Genomic DNA, 19533 nt, shown 5'->3' with positions numbered 1-19533 from the left:
TGCTTTTTTTTTTTTACAGGTTTGTACAAAGAAGTTTTATGGTACAAGTTACCTAATCAGTGACCTTATGTTTTTAATCCCACATTCACATGAAATTTAATAAATATCTCTAGGAACTACCAGCTTTACGTCAGGCTCTAAAGTACAGTTTGACCCAATCCTCTCTCTTCTTTTACATAGCATCTCATTCTGTACCCTCCTTGGCCTGGAATTCATAAGGATCCACCAGCCTCTGCCTCTGCCTCTGAGTGCTGCGGATTAATGGTGGATGGCACCATTCCTGGCTAGTTTGACATTCTCTTAATGGAGTATCTACATTTCCCGTGATGTGCATTTTCTTTTATGTAGGGCTTGGTTAATATTAAGTGGCTAGTTTACACAATTACACCAGATCCAACACTATACAAGGGGGAAACAAACTTCTGAGGTGGTTCAAGAACTCCTCTTATAATTAACTAGTAGATTGAAGGAGGACTTGGCACCTTTGAGTCATATTTTGACATTATATGACGGCCCATCTGAAAAGCTCCTTCAAATCCCCACAGGCAAAAGATATGCCATGAGTGTTGTAAACATACTCAGTTATATTTCTGCAGTAAAGAGAGGAGGAAGAGAATCCTTTCGTTAGTTATCTCTGCATGTAGAAGTTGTCTAGGAAGACCTGTGCAAAGCTTTCAGGTGAACTGAGTCTCGGGACTTTAATGACCCAACAGGGCAGCCCTGGGACTTCTGTTTGCATGCCCAGCTTCAGGATGACATGAATTCATTACTTTTTAGTAAGTCTCTGGCTACTCAACTGTTACACGAGACTAAAGTACTTTGTAAGAACTCTTGCTACTCAGCTGTTACACTAACCCAGCCTTTTCTCCCACTCTTTGCCTAGGCTTTTTTAAACATCGGGCTAAAATTTAATTAACTGTTACTACTTCCCCTGCTTTATTTTCCATTCTTAAGGTTATTATCAACAACAAAAAAACATTTTTATTCTATCCTACATTTGTATAAACTTTTTTCTTACTTCAAACTAACTAGAGTTTCAGTGGTAACCCTTGACTGCAAATCAGAAAATTATACTTCAGATAGTTTTGTTAGGATCTTGTGTAAATACAATTTAAATTTTATAGCTTAGAAAAATCCATTTTAAATATATATGATTCTCTACTATGTCTTTTTTAAATATTTCACGTAGACATTGTTTTTAAGACATACCTATTCTTGATGCAATATTTTACTTTGTTAACATTCTTTTAACTACTTTTATCAGAAATGCATGAGTGTTTGTTTCTTTTCTGATGTCTGTGGGTTTTGATCACCGCCTTCTCTTCTTTTTCCCTCCTCACTTTGCATCTGCACATCTAGATTTCCTCTTCTGACGCCCCTCTTCAGCCTTTGGTATCCTCTCCTTCTCTGCAAGCTGCTGTTGATAAAAACAAATTAGAGGTATAGTAATGTTTTCCTCATGTGCATTTGTACTGTTGATTGCTAGGTGGGCTTCCCTGCACAATGCTGTGATTTTAGGAACACCAGTAGAATTCGTGTTTTGAATGATCTCCAGAATGAAAAATGCCAAATACATTAATTTGCTGAATCTTGTTCTGTGCATTTGGTATGATTGAATGGGGTTCAGGCCATATTTAACTTCAGAGTGACTGACTTGGGAACTGTTACCATATGTAACTGTTATTATGTAACTTCTCTATTGCTATATACATTACTACCTTAGGAATTTAAAAGATACATTATTGAACTCTTTGATCTGTAGGTTTTTGGTGAAAAAACAAACCCTATTCTGACTGTTGTGTTGTTGCTATAAACATTTGAAAGCTAATGTCAGATTTTTTTTGAAGAAATATCAACTGTTATATAGAAAAATATTTTATTGGATGGTGAATTTAGAATGGTCAGTAATGATTGTTAGTGTATGCTCTGAGTAAAGGTGCTAACCTAAGTTACAACCACTCTGTATTCTTCAAGTCTTGCATGCACACATTTGAGAGAATTTTCTTTGATTCTACCTTTTCCCGTGTCTACTTCTTGATGAATGGCATAGTAGACTTGTGGGACAGAAAGGCAAATAAGATGTAACTGTAACCTTGCAGACTTTACTGGCTAATGGGGAAAATAGGTTAACTTATGCAGTGGTTTATAATGCAATGTATATATGCTGTGATTAAGAGAGCTTAGCTACTGTTAATACAGAAAATAAACTTCTGATGCATTTTGTATTCTGAATAGGCACTAGCTACTTCTAAGGATCAGGAGGTATTCCATGTAGAGAAAGCAGCTTGTGGAGAAAGTATGGTTGGAGTGCAGTTTCAGGACTTGCAGATTGAATAGTATGAAGGAAATAGGAATGCAAGAGGGAGTGAAGTATGGGGAAAGACCTTAAGAATCCCCTGAAGGCGATTGTCCTTCATCTGAAGGCTGTGGTGCTTTAATGGTGAGTGTTAAGGGGAAAGAGGTGAAGGATCAGATTTTCACATTCTGACTCTGTTCTATGGGCTCTTGGGGAAGTGAATTTTGTGGTTATGAGTGAAGAAAAGCTTTAGAAACCAGACTTAATCCAGGAAAAGATTGACAGAGACAGCTGCTAAAATGGGGCAGAGAAAAGAAGAGGGCAGTTTTGAGAAATCTTGAGTTGGACTGTGTGGTATTTAATAACTGGAGGTTGGTGCTTTGGAAGCCTTGCTTCCTTTCCTAACTTGAGCATTTCCAGGTGATAGTGGCCTACAGTGAGATAAGGATGCATGCTGGAGAAAAGGATCCGACTTGAAGAGAAAAAAGGAACAGCAGATGAATAAAAGTTGGGCATGTTAAGTATGAAGTTACAGATGCCTAGTAGATACTTGGACATACAGTTTACAGCTCAGAGGTACGGAGGGAGGTATGAGAAGTAGAGTCTGAATAGCTTCCTGAGCCGCCAAAGCCATTTCCATGAGGATAGCAAGTTACCAGAGCATGCAGCGCAGGGTACATGGTGAACAGGCTCTGGCAATTTGAATGTTCAGTTTAAGTTTGGGTGGGCGGGGGGCTCTGTTCTTTTTCCTGTTTTCCCTCCTTTCTTCCCCTTTCTCTTCCCTTATTTTGAGACAAGGTTTCAATGTAGTTCAGGGTGACCTTAAACTTCTGCTCTTCTTCCTGAGTCATGAGATTACAGTGTGTGTCACCATACTTGTCCTGTCCTGTCCTCTCCTTTCCTTTTCTTTTTTACCTGTTTCTTCTCTCCTTTTTTCTTTTACTTCTTTCCCCTTTTCTTTCCTCTTCACCCTGTTCTTTCTTTTTCTTCCTCCCCTCCTCCTCTTCTTTTTCAGGTTTTGATTATGCGCATAAGCGCCATCTCTGGGTCAAACGCTATGATCCTATTTTAGAGCTGAAGTTGTTAATGCTGCCGCTGAGCCCAGGTGATTCTGAAGTTGGATTCTGAAACTGGAATCAGCTGTTTCATTAGCTGAGCTTCTAGTGTAAAGGGAAGTCAAGGCATTCACTTTGTCCCTGTTAAATGGAACTAAGTACATTTATTTTGGGTGCTTTCATATATGCCCACCAATCTGGTGATTGAGATAGCAGCCTTTTCCATTTTTGATGCTTTCCTTGAAAAATAACTTTGTTTCTGAAGGGGGGTTGCTGTATCAAAATACCATCTGTGCTGTAGCTTATGAACAGCAGGAATCTGTTCTCACAGTTCTGGAGGCTGTAGAGCTCAAGACCAAGGCCATGTGTCTAGTTTGGGCTCCCTTGCTTATTCATAGACTGACATCTTGCTGTGATCTCACTTGGTGAAAATGGGTAAGACTCACGCTGGGGCCTCTTGTACAAGGACACTAATCCCAGTCACAAGGGTTCTACTTTTGTGACTTAATCACCCCCCAGAGGCCCTCAACTCTTAGACCTGTCTCACAGTGTTGGGGATTGAGTCTCAACATATGTATTTTGAAGTGGCCACAAACATCCCAACTATAGAAATAACTAACAGCTCTGAGAGGTGAAGGACAGGGCGGCTTTTCTCACTAAACACTACTAGTTACATCTAGAAGATGTTTTACAATTTATAAAAGACTTGTTGCAATTATGGAGACAAAATGTAGAGCAGAGACTGAGGGAAAGGCCATCCAGAGACTGTCCTACCTGGGGATTCATCCTATAAACAGTCACCAAACCCGACACTATTATGGATGACAAGAAGTGCATACTGAAAGGAACCTGTTATGGCTGTCTCCGGAGGGGCCCTGCCAGAGCCTTACAGATACAGAGGCAGAAGCCAGCAACCAACCATTGGACTGAGTGTGGGGTCCCCAATGGAGGAGTTAGAAGGAGGACTGGAGGAGCTGAAGAGGTTTGCAGCCCCATGGGAAGAACAATGATGTCAGCCACCCAGAAAAAAAGTACCCAAGTAGTTGGGCAGATAAAAAAGTATTCTGAGAAATAACCTACTTTCTAGATGTCCTCCTATTCTACACCAGTTTGATATATGGTAGTTGAAATAGATTGCTTTAGCACTTTAGGTATTCAGAAAGTATAACTTTATGTTGCATTTATTTTGTTCTTGAAAAGCATGATTGCATTTATTTTGTTCTTGAAAAGAGGATTGTAGTCTTATAAGGAGCCTTAAATAGCAACTTTTTATTTAGGTAAAAAATTTGCTTTTCTGTTGCTATAATAAATACCATGACCAATAGCAATTTAGATGAGGAAAGAGTTGATTTTTGTTTACACTCGAAGTTCACAGTTGATTATTGAGAGAAGTGGGCAGAGGAACCTAAGCAGGAACTCCGAGCAGAGCATGGAGGGATGCTGCTTGTTTGTACTCAGCTTTGTGATATGACCCAGGCCCCGCCTGTAGGGAGGGACACTCATGGTGTGGGGAGGGGGTAAGCCCTCCCACAACAGTTAAGACAAGCTATCACACACACAGCAACAGACTAGTTTGACCAAGGGAGTTGTTCAGTTGAAGGTCGCTCTTTCCAACTAACTACGTGCTTCCAGTTGATAATGCACACTAAGAAAAGGCTCCTGACGCTTAGCCTGTATTCTCATTGTGCTGCACGTGCACTATTTGTTGGTGTCTACACAAACACACTCACCAGTTTACTATGACTCACTGCTTGCCACTGAAAGGACAGGGTAGCAGGAGACTTGCTGTACAATTTGGCTGCTGTTCTTTAGCTTATAGTTGAAGGCATTGCTATTCTATTTATGTCATGAATAAACTTGTCATTTTTTTTAAGATTTTGGATGAGTACCAAAGTTTCTTTATCCTTTATATTTTGCTGCATGTACTGAGCATATAATTTCTCATATTGGTGTCTGCTTTATAGTTTACACTATTCTGTTTCCATGCCTTTAAAAAATAAATGTACATTAAATTTATGTTGACTTTAATGGATACTTATAAGCAAGCACTATGTAGCTATTGTCTATCAGTGTGCAAACTGAATGTTGTTGTCATGTCAGGATCTCTCATCTGACTTTCTTTTAATTGCTTTGCTCCTTGTACGTAGAGGTAGTTAATACCCTGACCTGTCCACCACTGCTACTGTCAGGGTTGTGTTCTTATGTGTGCAAGCATGTGCTTTAGACTATTTTATTACTGTGTAGCTTTATGCTGGCATTCATACTTCCAAAGAACGTGTTCTTGTTGCTTTTGAATGTTATATAAATGTTATGCGTCCTTTGGATCTTGGTTAGTCTACATCATAGCCTAGGAATTGCACTGCTCTCTGCTGATTTGGCTGTGGAAAATAAACAAGCACTGACAGAGGCCACTACAGACTTGAAGGGAGCTATGGATTTGCTCTGTGATAACTTGACTGGTTATGTACTTGTCTTTTAAAACTAATCTCTCTCTCCCTATGCATGTGTATATATATATGTATAATAAATGCACTGTCCTTAGAATTTTTAATGAAAACTTTTCTATATTTGTTTATAAGTACATAAAACTATGACAGCGACCTGAAAATATTTTGTGGTTACTTTGGAAATTAAGATAATTTGGTATTTTAACTCCCGTGTTTTCCTGATACAATATTACTTTATATCATAATGCAAGTCTGTCCTGTTGGACATGTGGTGCATGCCTTTAATCCAAGCACCTGGGAGGCAGAGACAAGCAGATTTCTTGAGTTCCAGGACAGTCTGGTGTACAAATTCCAGAATAGCTAGGGCTAAATACTGACACTGTCTGAAAAAAAAAAAAGTCCTATCAGTTAGTTTACTTCTTACACATATATATTTTATATACACTCATAGATACACACATATACATATATACATATATGCATATAGATGCTTTTCTGTCTACATACATAGTTATGCAACTTGATATAAACATGAGAATTTGCTGACTGGAGTTCTCACCATTTAAAACAAATTCTGAAGTTTAAATTGTTTCACTCCTTAAGTTTTGAGTAATCCTGTATTGTCATTTAGCATATAACCTTGATGAGAAAATGAAATTGCTTTTGACTTTCAGATTTCAGGACAATAGATGCACTTTATATGTCTGTCTTTCTCAAATGATGATTTAAACTAATAAAACAAAAACTAAAACCTTCTAAAAGTTCAAAAATGTAAATTTATGAAAACTTTGGGCTATGTTTTAGAAAGAAAAGGAAAAAAAAAAGGACGAGAAAAAGAGAGAAAAGGAGCCAGAAAAACCTGCCAAACCACTAACAACTGAAAAGGTAACAGTTCTTTTTTAAAAATAATATAAGATTACAGTCTTATTGTATGCCTATATTAAAGATTTTATGGATATTTATGAAATTCCAAACATTTGTCTTTCAGCAAGTAATTACACAGTTAATCCTCCATTCTGGGCATAGCCTATTTCTAGTCAGACAGAAATGCGGGTGTATACCATCTGAGAGCCTCACAAAACAAGTATTCCCTTCTGAGACCCCATGAATGCCATGCACAGTGAGACTGCAGTAGACATTGACAAGATAAAGAGATCAGACCTAAAAGCTCAGAGAGGATTTCATATGAAGCATGAGTAATTTCACTGTAGAAAGAAAGAAGATGCAGGACTGAGAAGGCAGTCTGAAGATGGTTTTGGAAACTGGAAATAAAGTGTGAGTTTAGACAAATCTGTGTCCCTCTGTGCCTGAGGAGCAGTGACCAGGACAGTCAGAGCGGTAGAGTACGCTCACATCACCTGCATTTATTTTCTGGTTGAGGAGAGGCTGTGGAGTGAACTTGGTTCCTGTTTTCTCTTTCCTCATCCCTCCCTTCTATAGCTCTGGCTATTACAAATGGTTACATTTGAATTGATGTGTTGTGTGTGTGTGTTCCAACAAGTGTACGGTTTTCCTCCAGAGTGTGGAGGTCAGAGGACAACGTGCTGTAGTTGGTTCTCTCCTACCGTACGGGTTCTGCCAATTGGACTTGGATCAACCAGGCTTCCATGGAAACAGACATCTTCAGCAGCTGTGAGCTCTGCCATCTCTTTAGCTCCAGACCAAACACTTAACTCCTTCCTCAGCCTCTTAAGTGCTGAGCTGATAGGTGTGAGCACCTCCCTGGCTAATATGTGGGTTTCTAAGAACATAGTGCACCTAACTTAGAGGCTTTATTTTGTTCAAGATTATTTTGGCAGTTGTATATAAGAAAGGTGTAATAGACAAGCTAGAGTTAAGGAGATCATCATTTTTGTAAAGAAAATGGCTGTATAATTAATTATGCATTGGTTTTGAATAATTTCATCATATATGTGTGGAGACATGGAAAGAGAATAATTAATAAGTCAGTGTCCTTGATTTTACCTTTTGAAGATTTAAAAGTCAACCTTATTGAAGCATAAATTACATACATAAAATTTACTGGTCCAGTCTCTTGTTAGTGACTGGAATGAGTGCTACTCTCAAAGAGTTATAAATAGTCTTGAACATTGAATATCTGTGAAGTATCCAGGGCTGCTTCTCAAATGTCTACCACCTGATCTGGACATTTGAAAGGTTAACTTAAAATGAGTACATAATTAGCTTGCCATAACTTTTTTTTTTACAGCGAAGATGGTCTACTGTGTTCTTACTATTTCACATGGTATAATCCAGAAAGCATTGAGTGGCTAAAATAAGTTACTGCCTTATAGGACGCAATATGATGATGACAGTAATAGTTAAATACCTATATAATAAAGTACCCTGAGGCCTAACATGAGGGACTGCTCAAGTTGTAATTGCTTTTTAATATTTGATTACTATTAAAGTAGCTAAAATGATAATGATAATGAGTCATCGATACACACACATACACAAACACTCACACACACACACTTACACACACATACACACATTGTGGTAGAAAGTCATATTTTAGATTCTGTTACAGGCTTTGTAGTAAATTGGAAATACTTTTTCCCCATGGAATATCTGAAATGTTTTTGTAGTCTTTTAAAGTTTTATTGCAAGTGAAGCAGTAAGATAAGGAAGAAATCCAATTGCTTTATGTGAACAGCTTTCATTTCCTACATAATGAACGAAAGCCTTTTGCTCAGCAAGCTGGCAAGCTATTCAATCCTTTTTGTAAATTAGAAATTTTCTTAAATAGAAAATGAGGAAATACCTTTTCAGTGAGTGCTTTGATAGAAAGTGGTTTTACTGAGTTAAAGCTTACTGTTAAGAATAGTTCAGCAAGGTATAAGGCTCAACAATTAAATTAGATGTGTTGCTGAGAAGAATGGAGTCTTCTAGAACTTTACTGAGTGCCTAAGGTAGTTTGCACTTAGATGTCATTTTGAGCGCGTTAGATGGATTATTTCATAGTCCGGGCAGTGCTTGATGCTGATAAGTTTATCTTTACACTCACTGTAAGAACCTAAGAGATACAAGGTGGCAATTTCTTCCTGGTTACACTGCTGGTAAGGCGTAGCTAAGCTTAGAATGCACTGAGCAGCCTGCCTTGCCAGCACATACTATGGCCAGTGACACACTGTGAGCAGTGTGTTCTCTAACATCCAGAAGGAGGGGAACAGGTGAGAGCTAGAGTCAGCACTAATGTTCCTACTAAGTGCTGCTCGTGGTGCTCAGCGTGTTGCACGTATAATCCTGGGAAGCTTCATACGCTGATTATGCAAAATTAATATGTATTAATGCAAAAAAGAAATAGAAAATTCAGAAAAAAATTGGCTCAAGGTCGCATATAATAATTGGTGGAGCCCATCTTTCGAAACAGTGGCTACTGAGAAGTTTATTATTACCTTATTGTTTTAGTTACTGTTGTTGCTGTAAACAAATATCTGACATAAAAGAAACTTAAGGGTTTATTTTGGTATCATGTTATAATAAAAAGAGTGTGGACTTTAGAGTCAGGAAGAACTCAGTGACTATGATTAAAGTTTAATTTTACCTGGGTGTGATATACACTGTAATGCCAGCAGCCAGAATAGGGAAGCAGGAATTTGAGGCCAGTTTGTGCTACATATTGAGACAATGTCAAAAAAATTTATAACAAAACAAACTGATCTTAATTTATATGTATTCTTACTTATACCTATGCCTAAAACTGAAGACATAGCTAATATGTAACATATACATATGGTGTGCGATAGATATAGCTGATATGCAACTAATACTTACAGTGAGTGATAGACTGTAACAGGTTCTTGCAACCTAAGGTGAACAGTTCTCTGCCCTGACATACACATCCTGAATTCCTCAGACATGTCCACACTGGCCTCCAGCAATGTGTCAGTTACAGTTCAAAAGTTCCCCCTGAGAGTGGGTTTCTGTTCTTACGCATTGTACTTCTCCGTGTCTGCCTGTCTGTCTGCCTGTCTGTCCTGGTTTGGGAGCTGTCTAGCTTGCCTTATGACCTCACTTCACTGAGGAATCCAAAAGAGATGCTTAGTTTTTCTTTTCCCTCTTCCTGCTTGTTAAATTCAACAGCTTGCGGATTATGTATATGCTGCTATTTGTATTAACTAGTAACAGGTGTAACATTGTTATACCTGTTACTTAAAGGAACAGGAGACGTCAAAAGTAGGAAGGACAGCTGGAAACTAAGCTTTGATTCAGTGTTACTCTGTGGGACAGTGCTGTACATCACAGAAAGATTGGACAGTCAAGCTACTGCAAATAAAACTGTAATTTGAGTGGGATATCTGCTGGTTGGGAGTCTCCTAGAGTTTATAAAATTACTTTATGTGAGTAGGCTTATGTTCTTGCTTGTTGAAAAAACTTTGCTAAGTAAATTGTAGATCTGACTAACTGATCCTCACATAGTCGGCTCAGCTTTTCTAATAAATGGTTCTCAACCTTCCTAACACCAAGACCCTGTAATATACATCCTTGTGTTGTACTGACCCCAAACCATAAAGTTATTTTCATTTCTATTTCATAACTGTAATTTTGCTACTGTTTTGAGTCACAAATCTAAGTATCTGTTTTCTGATGCTTTTAGGTGACCCCTGTGAAAGAGTTGTTGGACTTCCTAGGTTGAGAGCCGCTGCCTTATTAGAAGGCAGATTCTCAGTGTGATGTTTATAGAAGCTGAGTATGTTAAAAGTACAGTGTTCCTTCCATTTTATTGTTTCCAGTTCTGAGCTGAATGTGAGCTATCAGCAGGATACTAGTGACATGAAGGAGGATGATGTCAGAATGTCTTAACATTTATGATGGGCAGTTTCCTTTTCTTCTCCAAACAACTACCAAGTATGAATAGTAGCTAAGAAATAATATGTGATCCAATTTTTCAAAGTGTAACTTGCAGCCTGGTAGTGGTGCACACCTTTCATTCCAGCACTGTGGGGGCAGAGGCAGAGGCAGAGGCAGGTGAATCTCTGAGTTTGAGACTAGCCCGATATACAGAGTGATTTCCAGGACAGCCGGGACTACAGAGAGAAACCCTGTGTCCAAAACACCAAAAAAGAATAACTTGCTGGCTTCGCAGGTGGAGACACTTGCTACCACGCCTGAACTGAGTTACCCCAGACAGGGTAGAAGGGAAGAACTGACTCATGCAGTTGCTGGAACTCCCTTAAACTCCACACACGTTATGATAGGAAAACACCCATGCATACAAGCAAAATGATCAAATAAGTAGGAATATAAAAAATCTGGGCCTGGTGATACATTCTTGTGGTCTCTGCTACTTGGGAGGCTGAGGCAAATTGAAGGCTCCCTGAGCAACTTAGTGAGTGAGACCTTGACTCAAAAAGTAAAGGAGGTGGTAGTGTAGCCCAGTGGTAGCATTTGCCTGACATATAAGATGATAGGTGCACTCCCAAGTGCTAACGGGAAAAGGCATAATAATTTCATTTAGAGGTTACATTTCTGTATTCACTATTCAGGGGCCTCATTGTATAGGAATTACCACCGTAACTTCAAAGACCGTACTTACCTGTTTACAAATAATAATGAATGCTTTAGGATTTCTTATATTAACTTCATGAAAATTATTCATAAGTGGGACTTAAATATTTGTTTGATTAATAAAATAACCAATGAATCCAATGATTTACTTCAAAGCTGCAGAAGAAAGAAGATCAACAACTTGAGCCTAAGAAAAGCACCAGCCCAAAAAATGCTGCAGAGCCCACTGTTGATCTTCTAGGACTTGGTAAGTGATGGAAGGCAAAAGAGCTGAAGCCTGCTCGAAATGAATGTTTTGTCCAGTTCTTCAGTATTGTACCAAAGATATGCTCCGAAGGGTCAGAAAAGGCGTTTTCATAAAGAAAGCCAGTGTCTGTCAGCTCTGTCTTTACTGAAATGCAAGTAATGAATTCTTCAGGGGGGCGGGAAAGAAATCTTGAGAGGCTTGGTAGATGTGACATTTCAATATTTAAGTAAAGATTGAGTCATGCCCCCTCCCCCTCCTTCACAGTGGAGAAGACTGTGATCCTAGATCTGAATCATGTTGGTGTTGACTTTAGGCAACAGACTAATTTTCTGCATGCAAGCATGTCTTCCTCTCCACTGGTTTTTTAACCCCTCCCCCTTTATGCAGAGAGGAGTTAGAAGTGTCCTCTAAACCCTTCAAGGTACATGCTTAAGGCAGAAGGCTTGAGAAGAAACATACCTTGTTGGTGTGAAATTTAGCCTTTCTGGTTGCAGTTCTGCATTTTATAAGCAGTTCCTACAGTGCTTTTGTTTGGTGGCCATGTGTGTACTGCATTGCACACTGTAGGACAACCTGGCCCCTACTGGAACACCGACCAGTAGTGGCCTGGTTTGCTTGTATATTCCTTCAACACCCCCCCCCCCCCCAAACACACACACACAGCATGTTCATGTCTTTGAACTTCAGAGGGTGACTGAGAGCGTCACATATACTTTACACCCAGAAAGTATTTCAGGAAATCAAGTATGGCTTAGCTCAGGAGAATAGACAGTTTCTGTCTTTAATAAAACTAATCTTTTGGTCTTAATCTTACCATAATTTGGTAAATGTCTACAAACCATCTCTTACACTTTATACTTTAGTATTAAACTATTATATTTGGCCTGTAGAGGCCAAAGATCATATTTCCATTTTACACTTTCGGAAATAAATTTATTTCATATGGTTTGATTTCATATGGAAGGGGTATATTGTCTTTTGAGGCCATATATGAAATGGTACAGGTATGTATAGATATAAACAACCCAAACACTGTTAAGCCACATCTAAGCAGTCGTTTGTGACAGCTGCTAGTGTGTGTGCCTCCTGAAAGACTGGCGGAAGTGTGACAGGGCTTCACATTGTGGTAGAAGGAAGGCCTGCCAGCATTGTGGGACCTGCTGATTAGAGCACGCCCAGCTTCAGGTTGGCCGGGCTGTAGAACAGTGCAGTGCTGTTGCCCCTGGTACAGTAGACTGGGAGCTTGGTACAGGGGCTTACAAGTGGAGTAGGACAGACAGTGCACGAGGGAAAAGAGTACCTTTTAAGGGCACCTCAGGTTTTTGGCAAGTTAGCCACAAAAAGTTAGGAAACAACTTAAAGCTTGCAGTTTTAAAGTGGTTCATGTGACTTGAGCCTACAAATTAATTCACTTAGGGTTTATTTCATCCATAAAGCAAGGAATATATTTTAATACAAAAGGATTCCAAACTACATTATTAAGGGAAAAAAATCTTTAAATAACTTCTGATTACAAAACAAAACAAAACAAAATAAAACAAAACATTCCTTGAATAACACAAACATTTAGAAAGCTTCAAGAACTTTACTACAGGGCTGGAGAGATGGCTCAGCAGTTAAGAGCACTGTCTCCTCTTCCAAAGGTCCTGAGTTCAAATTCCAGCAACCACATGGGGGCTCACAACCATCTGTAATGAGATCAGATGCCCTCTTCTGGGGTGTCTGAAGATAATTATAGTGTACTTACATATGATAAGTAAATGAAATCTTAAAAAAAAAAAACAAAAAAAAAACCCAAACCCCAAAAAGCCTTTACTACTAAGAAGAGCGAGGCTGAGCCTGCTAGTGCTTTGTTGTCTCAGTAGGTAACTGAGGAATTGGACTTGACAGCTCATTGTGGTAGGTTATGCCAAAGGCTGAATGTTCATGCTCTGTCAAAAATGGTAATGAAAAATACAACATCAGTTAGTTTATCACCTTGTTACCCACCTTACCTCAGGGTGGCAATGTGTAAAATTTGATGGTGCTCTTTGACATTATTTCATTATCTTTGTAAATAGATTGTGACCACCTGATGACTTTGCTATTCAAGTAAAAATTTGAATGTAGTTAGTATTTATTGAGCACCAGCAGTTTGTTGGATACTAGTAAACATGAGAAAAAGAATCTGGAGTATTTACGGCCATGCATGCAGAAAATAGAGGCACAGTTTTAAAGGAAGAAAAATGTGATGGAGCCAGTTGCTTCTGGGGACTTAGTTTGAAATCTGGATTAATGCTAATGTTTAATTTTAAGTGTGTGTAAATGCAGAAACAAAACACAGTGTGTCCTTATCCCATGTTTAATTTGAATAACTATATTTTAAAAATTGTTTAAAACAATTTTTTTCAACATTTTAGCTTTTATTCTATCAATAAAGAACATGACATAGTGGTCCTTTGAACAGGAGAATATATTTAACCTCTACTAGTTTGTAATATTGTTCATTCATTGAGGGCTGATCATACACCAGTCTTTCCTTCTGCTTGTTTATTGACGACCATATCCTTCTGTATTCCTCTACACATCACTGAACCTTGTACAAGGGCAGTGGAATGGAAAGAGAATCGGTATTTGAATGATTTTCAAATGTTTACTTCCTTTACTTAGTGCTAGGGATGATTAAACCTTTGAAGATTGGATCTTAATTTTGAAAAATGTAGGTAACCCTTTATATTAGGCATGGTTGTAATTATGTGGCTTTTTAAAGCATTATATCAAATATATAAAATAATGAATTTCAAGATGTCATATATTGGTCATACAGCCTGCCGTTACTGTCCATTTTCCCCAACATTCTATTCCATTGACCCTATGGCTTTTGCAGAAATGTAGTTTCAAGACAGATCAGACAGCTCACTAGCCTAGGGATCAGACGGCTGCCACAGAGTTGAGTCGTACAGGCTTTGCTACTTAGCTAGATGATCTACGCTGAGGCCTTCAGGGTCAGTCTTCTATCTCTTACCCTAGTACTTGGAGACAGATAATAAAGTATCATGTTTCATGGGACAGAAATCACAACATGCAAACATTCTTTAAAAACATCTAGGACAATGTGATCCTAACAATGATGGTGATAATGAATCTTTATCTGTCTTTTTCAAATACTGAAAATTAGAAACTGATCTTCAGAATAAATTGAAACGATAATTTCTGTGAGGCATGCCACAGGTAGTGAGCAAAGACAGCATGCTTTAAAATCTATTGGGAACTTGTGTTTACTGAAGTGCGAGTTCAATTAAGGTTATTAGAGGTTATTAAGAATTGGTTTTTCAATAATTTTCTGTATCTAGCTTTTGGAGTATAAGTAATATTTATGGGAATGATATCAAGAGCTTACCATTAAAATACCATATGAGAAGTCTAGGATAGAGAAGCTGGAGCTGGTATATTGGTGTGTGTGTGTGTGTGTGTGTGTGTGTGTGTGTGTGTGTGTATAATGGGTGTAGGTAAAAATACTCAGTGATTTTAGAAAACGTCAGTCTTTAGACTCCTTGGAGTAGTATGCTACCATTTGTTCAGAAGCAGTTGGAGCTGTGCCTGAAACCAAAAGTCTACTTCTGGGAGAGGAAACAAAACTGAAGTGTTCTCTTTAGGATGGAGAATAAGTCCTAGGGTAGCAAGGGAACAGTGTTTTCTTTTGAATTGTTCTTATTTTAAAACAAAAATTAAAACTAAAAAAAATTAAAGTAACACCCTGTTTCCTATAATTTAAGAGATCCTATATTGACAACAATGTGTACTTCTTTCAGATGGCCCTGCTGAGGCACCAGTGACCAATGGAAGCACAACCACAGTGCCACCCCTGAGTGATGATCTGGACATTTTTGGACCAATGATTTCTAATCCTTTACCTGCAACTGTCATGCCCCCAGCTCAGGTATGTGGTGAAATGTGGTTCTCTGTGACTCTACTTCTTTTTGAAAAGCTTCAGAAATTTAACTTTGAAATCATTGTCCCTGAGCCATTACTGACTGAAAACCTATTCTTTATAAGGCCAGGGTTTGGCAAGCTAGTCTTGCAGTTCTATTTTGTTTAAACAGGTAGTTTTATTCAAACACAGCCATTTCTATTGATTTGTAGTTTTCAGCTACTTTGGTGATATAGCTGTAGAGACGGTTATAGTAGAGTCTCTTATGACCCATACAAGCAGACTTAACTATTTTTAAATTTTTAGGGGAACAACAGAATTTAAAATGTATGTATGGGGGCACGTGAGACAACCTCAACCTGTCCTTAATTCACACAAGTCCGTGTTATTAGCATTGTTGATGCTAATATATTTGATTCCACAAGTTCTTGCAAATTAAATGTATTTTTCTGAATGTAAAATATATTTTAAGCTAGTCTTAAAATGAACCTTGCTATTTTTGAATGATTAAATAAAAACCATTTTAAAATTAACTTTTAAAAATACTAATGGTTAAGAAATTCAGTTATTTTTGTGGCATTACATAGTTTCCTTCAGATGAAACATTAACTTTCAAGGTTCAGTTTAAAGTCACTTGGAAGCCCGCTACAAACATTCTCATCCCTGTTATACTTGAACACTACAAATGGCCAATTTGTTTCCTGAAAGGTATTTGAGATGCAGTACTTCTTTTCTATAAGAAAAGTGGAGCCACATCTGAGCTGTATGGATGTAAAGGTTTTTATAACTGTCCATGTGTCAGTAAGACTAATAATGTTTTATTTATATTTTTGTTATGAAAGTTAATGTGTACTTTCCTTGAATTTAACAGTATATTTCTTGGGAATTAGTTAGGCTAAAGTCATCATCAACTTCGAGTATAGCAATAGTGTGTGTTTCAGGAAAGGTAGCTAGCTCAGTGGTATCTTTGGCTCTTAGTCCTTACTACCCTCATGTGAAAACAGGGACTGAGGAAGGGACTGTGGAGATCCTCCATTCCGTCTCCTCGGTCTACCCTAACTATATGAGGTAACTTCTGCTTGCCATCTACCTCTATCAGTAGTTTCATAAGAATGTGAGCCAGCATTTACTAGACTTCAGAAAATCTTCTATTTTTCTCATTAATTATTTAAAACAAATGATTAAGCAAGAGTGTCAATTGTGGTTATGTAAAGCTATCTTTGTGTAAGATATGGTAGATTAATAGGAAACTTGTTTTATATTAAATATGTAACTTACTTACTTATATTGATTTGCCTCTGAATAGCATGAAGGTTATGACTGAATATAGGTAGCCAGGTCGCTGTTCTTATTTTCTGGCTTAGATGCATTCTAGTATTAAGATAGATCTAGAATAGGTGTAAACGTTGTATGGTATAGCTTTTAAAAAGGTACAAGCTTTTAATCTACCAATACAGAGCCTTTTCCTCTGCAAGTTGTAACAGTCTTTATTCCAGTGACTCTAGTTCTGGAGAGAAGTGCTGGAGTCTTCAGACTGTACCTGCGTGTTGTCTTACCCACCGTGTGCACTGTGTGCATGAGGAGCAAGCCTGCTCCTTCCCAGCTGCTCAGCGTGCCTGTGGAGGGGCTTCGTGCGCCTTGGTGTTCGCTATAGGTTACGCCATGACATCGCTTCTACATGCTAGATGCTCGTGTGTGCGCTAGAAAATGATCTGCAGAGATGTCACCATTTACCTCATATTATATACGACCAATTTCATAATTTTTTGTGAACTTTAGTATTAGCTGAGCTGTGCTGTGTAGACATGAACGGTTTCTGTTGGTGTTTGCCCAGGGGACCACCTCCATCCCAGCAGCTACTGCCCTGTCTACCGTTGCATCTGGGGATCTGGATCTGTTTACTGAGCAAACTACAAAGTCAGAAGAAGTAGCAAAGAAACAACTCTCCAAAGACTCCATCTTATCTCTGTACGGTACAGGAGCACAGCAAAGCACTCCTGGTAATTAACGTTGAGCTCTTCTTCCAGACAATGACATGGTGTTAGAGTCCATCCTCTCAGACCACATCAGTTACATTTTTCTGTGGTAATGCTGGATGCTTCTGTTGCAGCTTATCTAACTGAAATGAATGAAGCATTAGAATTAAACAGTGTAGATTCACAGAACTTTATTCATTTGAGACATAACAAGTTGTTCACATATCACTTAATATTGTTCTACAAATTTATAAGAGGAGTTCGGGAATTACTGGGTTTTGATTTACATGAAATTTGACTTTGCGTATATTCTTGTTTCCTCTGCAGGTAACAAATAAGCAATCAGAACTATACATACATATAATTATGCAAAACTTGGAAGTGTCTTTCATTATAGTGAAATATAAGCATATGATTTATTCAGTTTTAATCCATCAGACCCTTTGCTCCAAAATAAGCTTATTTCATATGTAGACTGAAACTATGTGGCCAGCCACCCACATCCTCATAAAACAAATCACCACTTCTCTATCTGCCTGGTTGGTTTTTGGGAGAGCAGTGGTGCAAGTCAGCAGGAGCAGCACGTACTCTCCGCCCTTGCATCTGTGCAGTAGACGATACATCTGTCTGCATTCTGGAATAACAGGCTCTGAAGGTTGAGGCGTGGGTTGTTTTGAACTGTCTGCCCTTTTTCTATATCTGGAGCCATATAAGAGAGCCTCTTCTTGACCTGTTCTTTTCTTTTTTATTCATGATTCTTACGATACAGGTGTGTTTATGGGACCCACGAATATACCATTTACCTCACAAGCACCGACTGCATTTCAAGGTTTTCCTTCCATGGGCGTCCCAGTGCCTGCCACTCCTGGCCTTATAGGAAATATGATGGGACAGAATACAGGCATGATGGTGGGCATGCCCATGCACAATGGGTTCATGGGAAACGCACAGACTGGAGTGATGCCACTTCCTCAGAATGTTGTTGGCCCTCAGGGAGGAATGGTGGGACAGATGGGTGCACCACAGAGTAAGTTCGGCCTGCCACAAGCCCAGCAGCCTCAGTGGAACCTCTCACAGGTAAGGCTCATGCAGTTTCCTCAGCCTTAACAGCCAAGAAACCACGTTTGTGTTTTGGGACTTTTATTTGCTTTGAAATCTAATGATGAATCAAAAGAAAGGGGTAAGATTGATCAGATCCAAGTGTTTATAGATAAATGACTAGCTACTAAGAATATTCTATAAAAAAAAGAATATTCTATGAATAAATGTTACGACTTTTCCTTTTCCCATTTCAGACTGTAACATAGTTGCAATGGCAAACATGTCTGTACTAGCTAGAAGTTGTCTTGGGCAGCATGTAAGTGACACCTCAACTCCTGCCTGTAAGGCTTGGCGCCATGCTTACTCAGCGCCTGGGTGGGAGCTCTTCGTAGTCCACTTAGACCAGAGTATCGTCACTGATTAGCTTGCATCTTTTTTAAATTAATTCTTATCAATGAGCTAGAAACAAGCTTCATATTCTCAAAGCACAGTTTTATGAGGGATCAAGGCTGCCCCTGTTACATGGTTACTGCCTGTTGATGCATGAGGAACAGGGATCCCTATGATGAGAATGCAAACCCTGCTAACCTCAGGGATTCACTGATAAACTCCATGTCTATCTGGTTAAGGTTAGAGTAACATTTCTGCTGTCGCCCCACAAACAGGCTTTGACTTAGTGCTCATGGTCCCTTTCCCTTTCCTGCATGGTGGTCCGCCAAGCATCTTACCAGAACCAGGACCACTAAGATCCCTGTCTTACCTTCAGAACATTGACTGCTAACCAACAGTCGCAAAATCACCATATATCTTGCAAGTATTTGTGTAGCTATTATAGTTGTGGTTTTGAACCACACACACTGCTGATGCCTTGGAAACCTTGAAAATTGGTCACAGCCTTTCTGTGACCACAGTGCTGAGGCTCACCTGACTCAGGTTAAATTACAGGAGAGCCAGTGCAGAGCAGCAGTTCTGTCTGCAAGGCCATGTGGATCTTTGTGAGCAGAAGGGAAAATGGAGTCTACCTGTCTGTAGACAACGTTTGTGCTT

General features: G+C 38.8%; 1 protein-coding gene across 2 annotated transcripts in view; it reads left to right on the top strand.

Moving 5' to 3' along the window:
- The window catches only part of Smap1 (small ArfGAP 1), a 76000-nt gene that overhangs the window by 54884 nt on the left and 1583 nt on the right, over positions 1-19533 (top strand). The window contains exons 5-10 of one of the 2 annotated variants that reach the window (XM_052192597.1): positions 1360-1440; positions 6603-6683; positions 11469-11559; positions 15351-15478; positions 17304-17469; positions 18215-18522. In XM_052192597.1, the coding sequence (XP_052048557.1) occupies positions 1360-1440; positions 6603-6683; positions 11469-11559; positions 15351-15478; positions 17304-17469; positions 18215-18522 (855 nt within the window). The remainder of the gene's footprint in view (positions 1-1359; positions 1441-6602; positions 6684-11468; positions 11560-15350; positions 15479-17303; positions 17470-18214; positions 18523-19533) is intronic. The other variant, XM_052192598.1, reaches the window with a different exon arrangement.

The sequence above is a fragment of the Apodemus sylvaticus genome, chromosome 9 (genome assembly GCF_947179515.1).
Source record: "Apodemus sylvaticus chromosome 9, mApoSyl1.1, whole genome shotgun sequence".
Classification (NCBI taxonomy): Eukaryota; Metazoa; Chordata; class Mammalia; order Rodentia; family Muridae; genus Apodemus; species Apodemus sylvaticus.
This window is presented reverse-complemented; position numbering and strand designations above follow the sequence as displayed.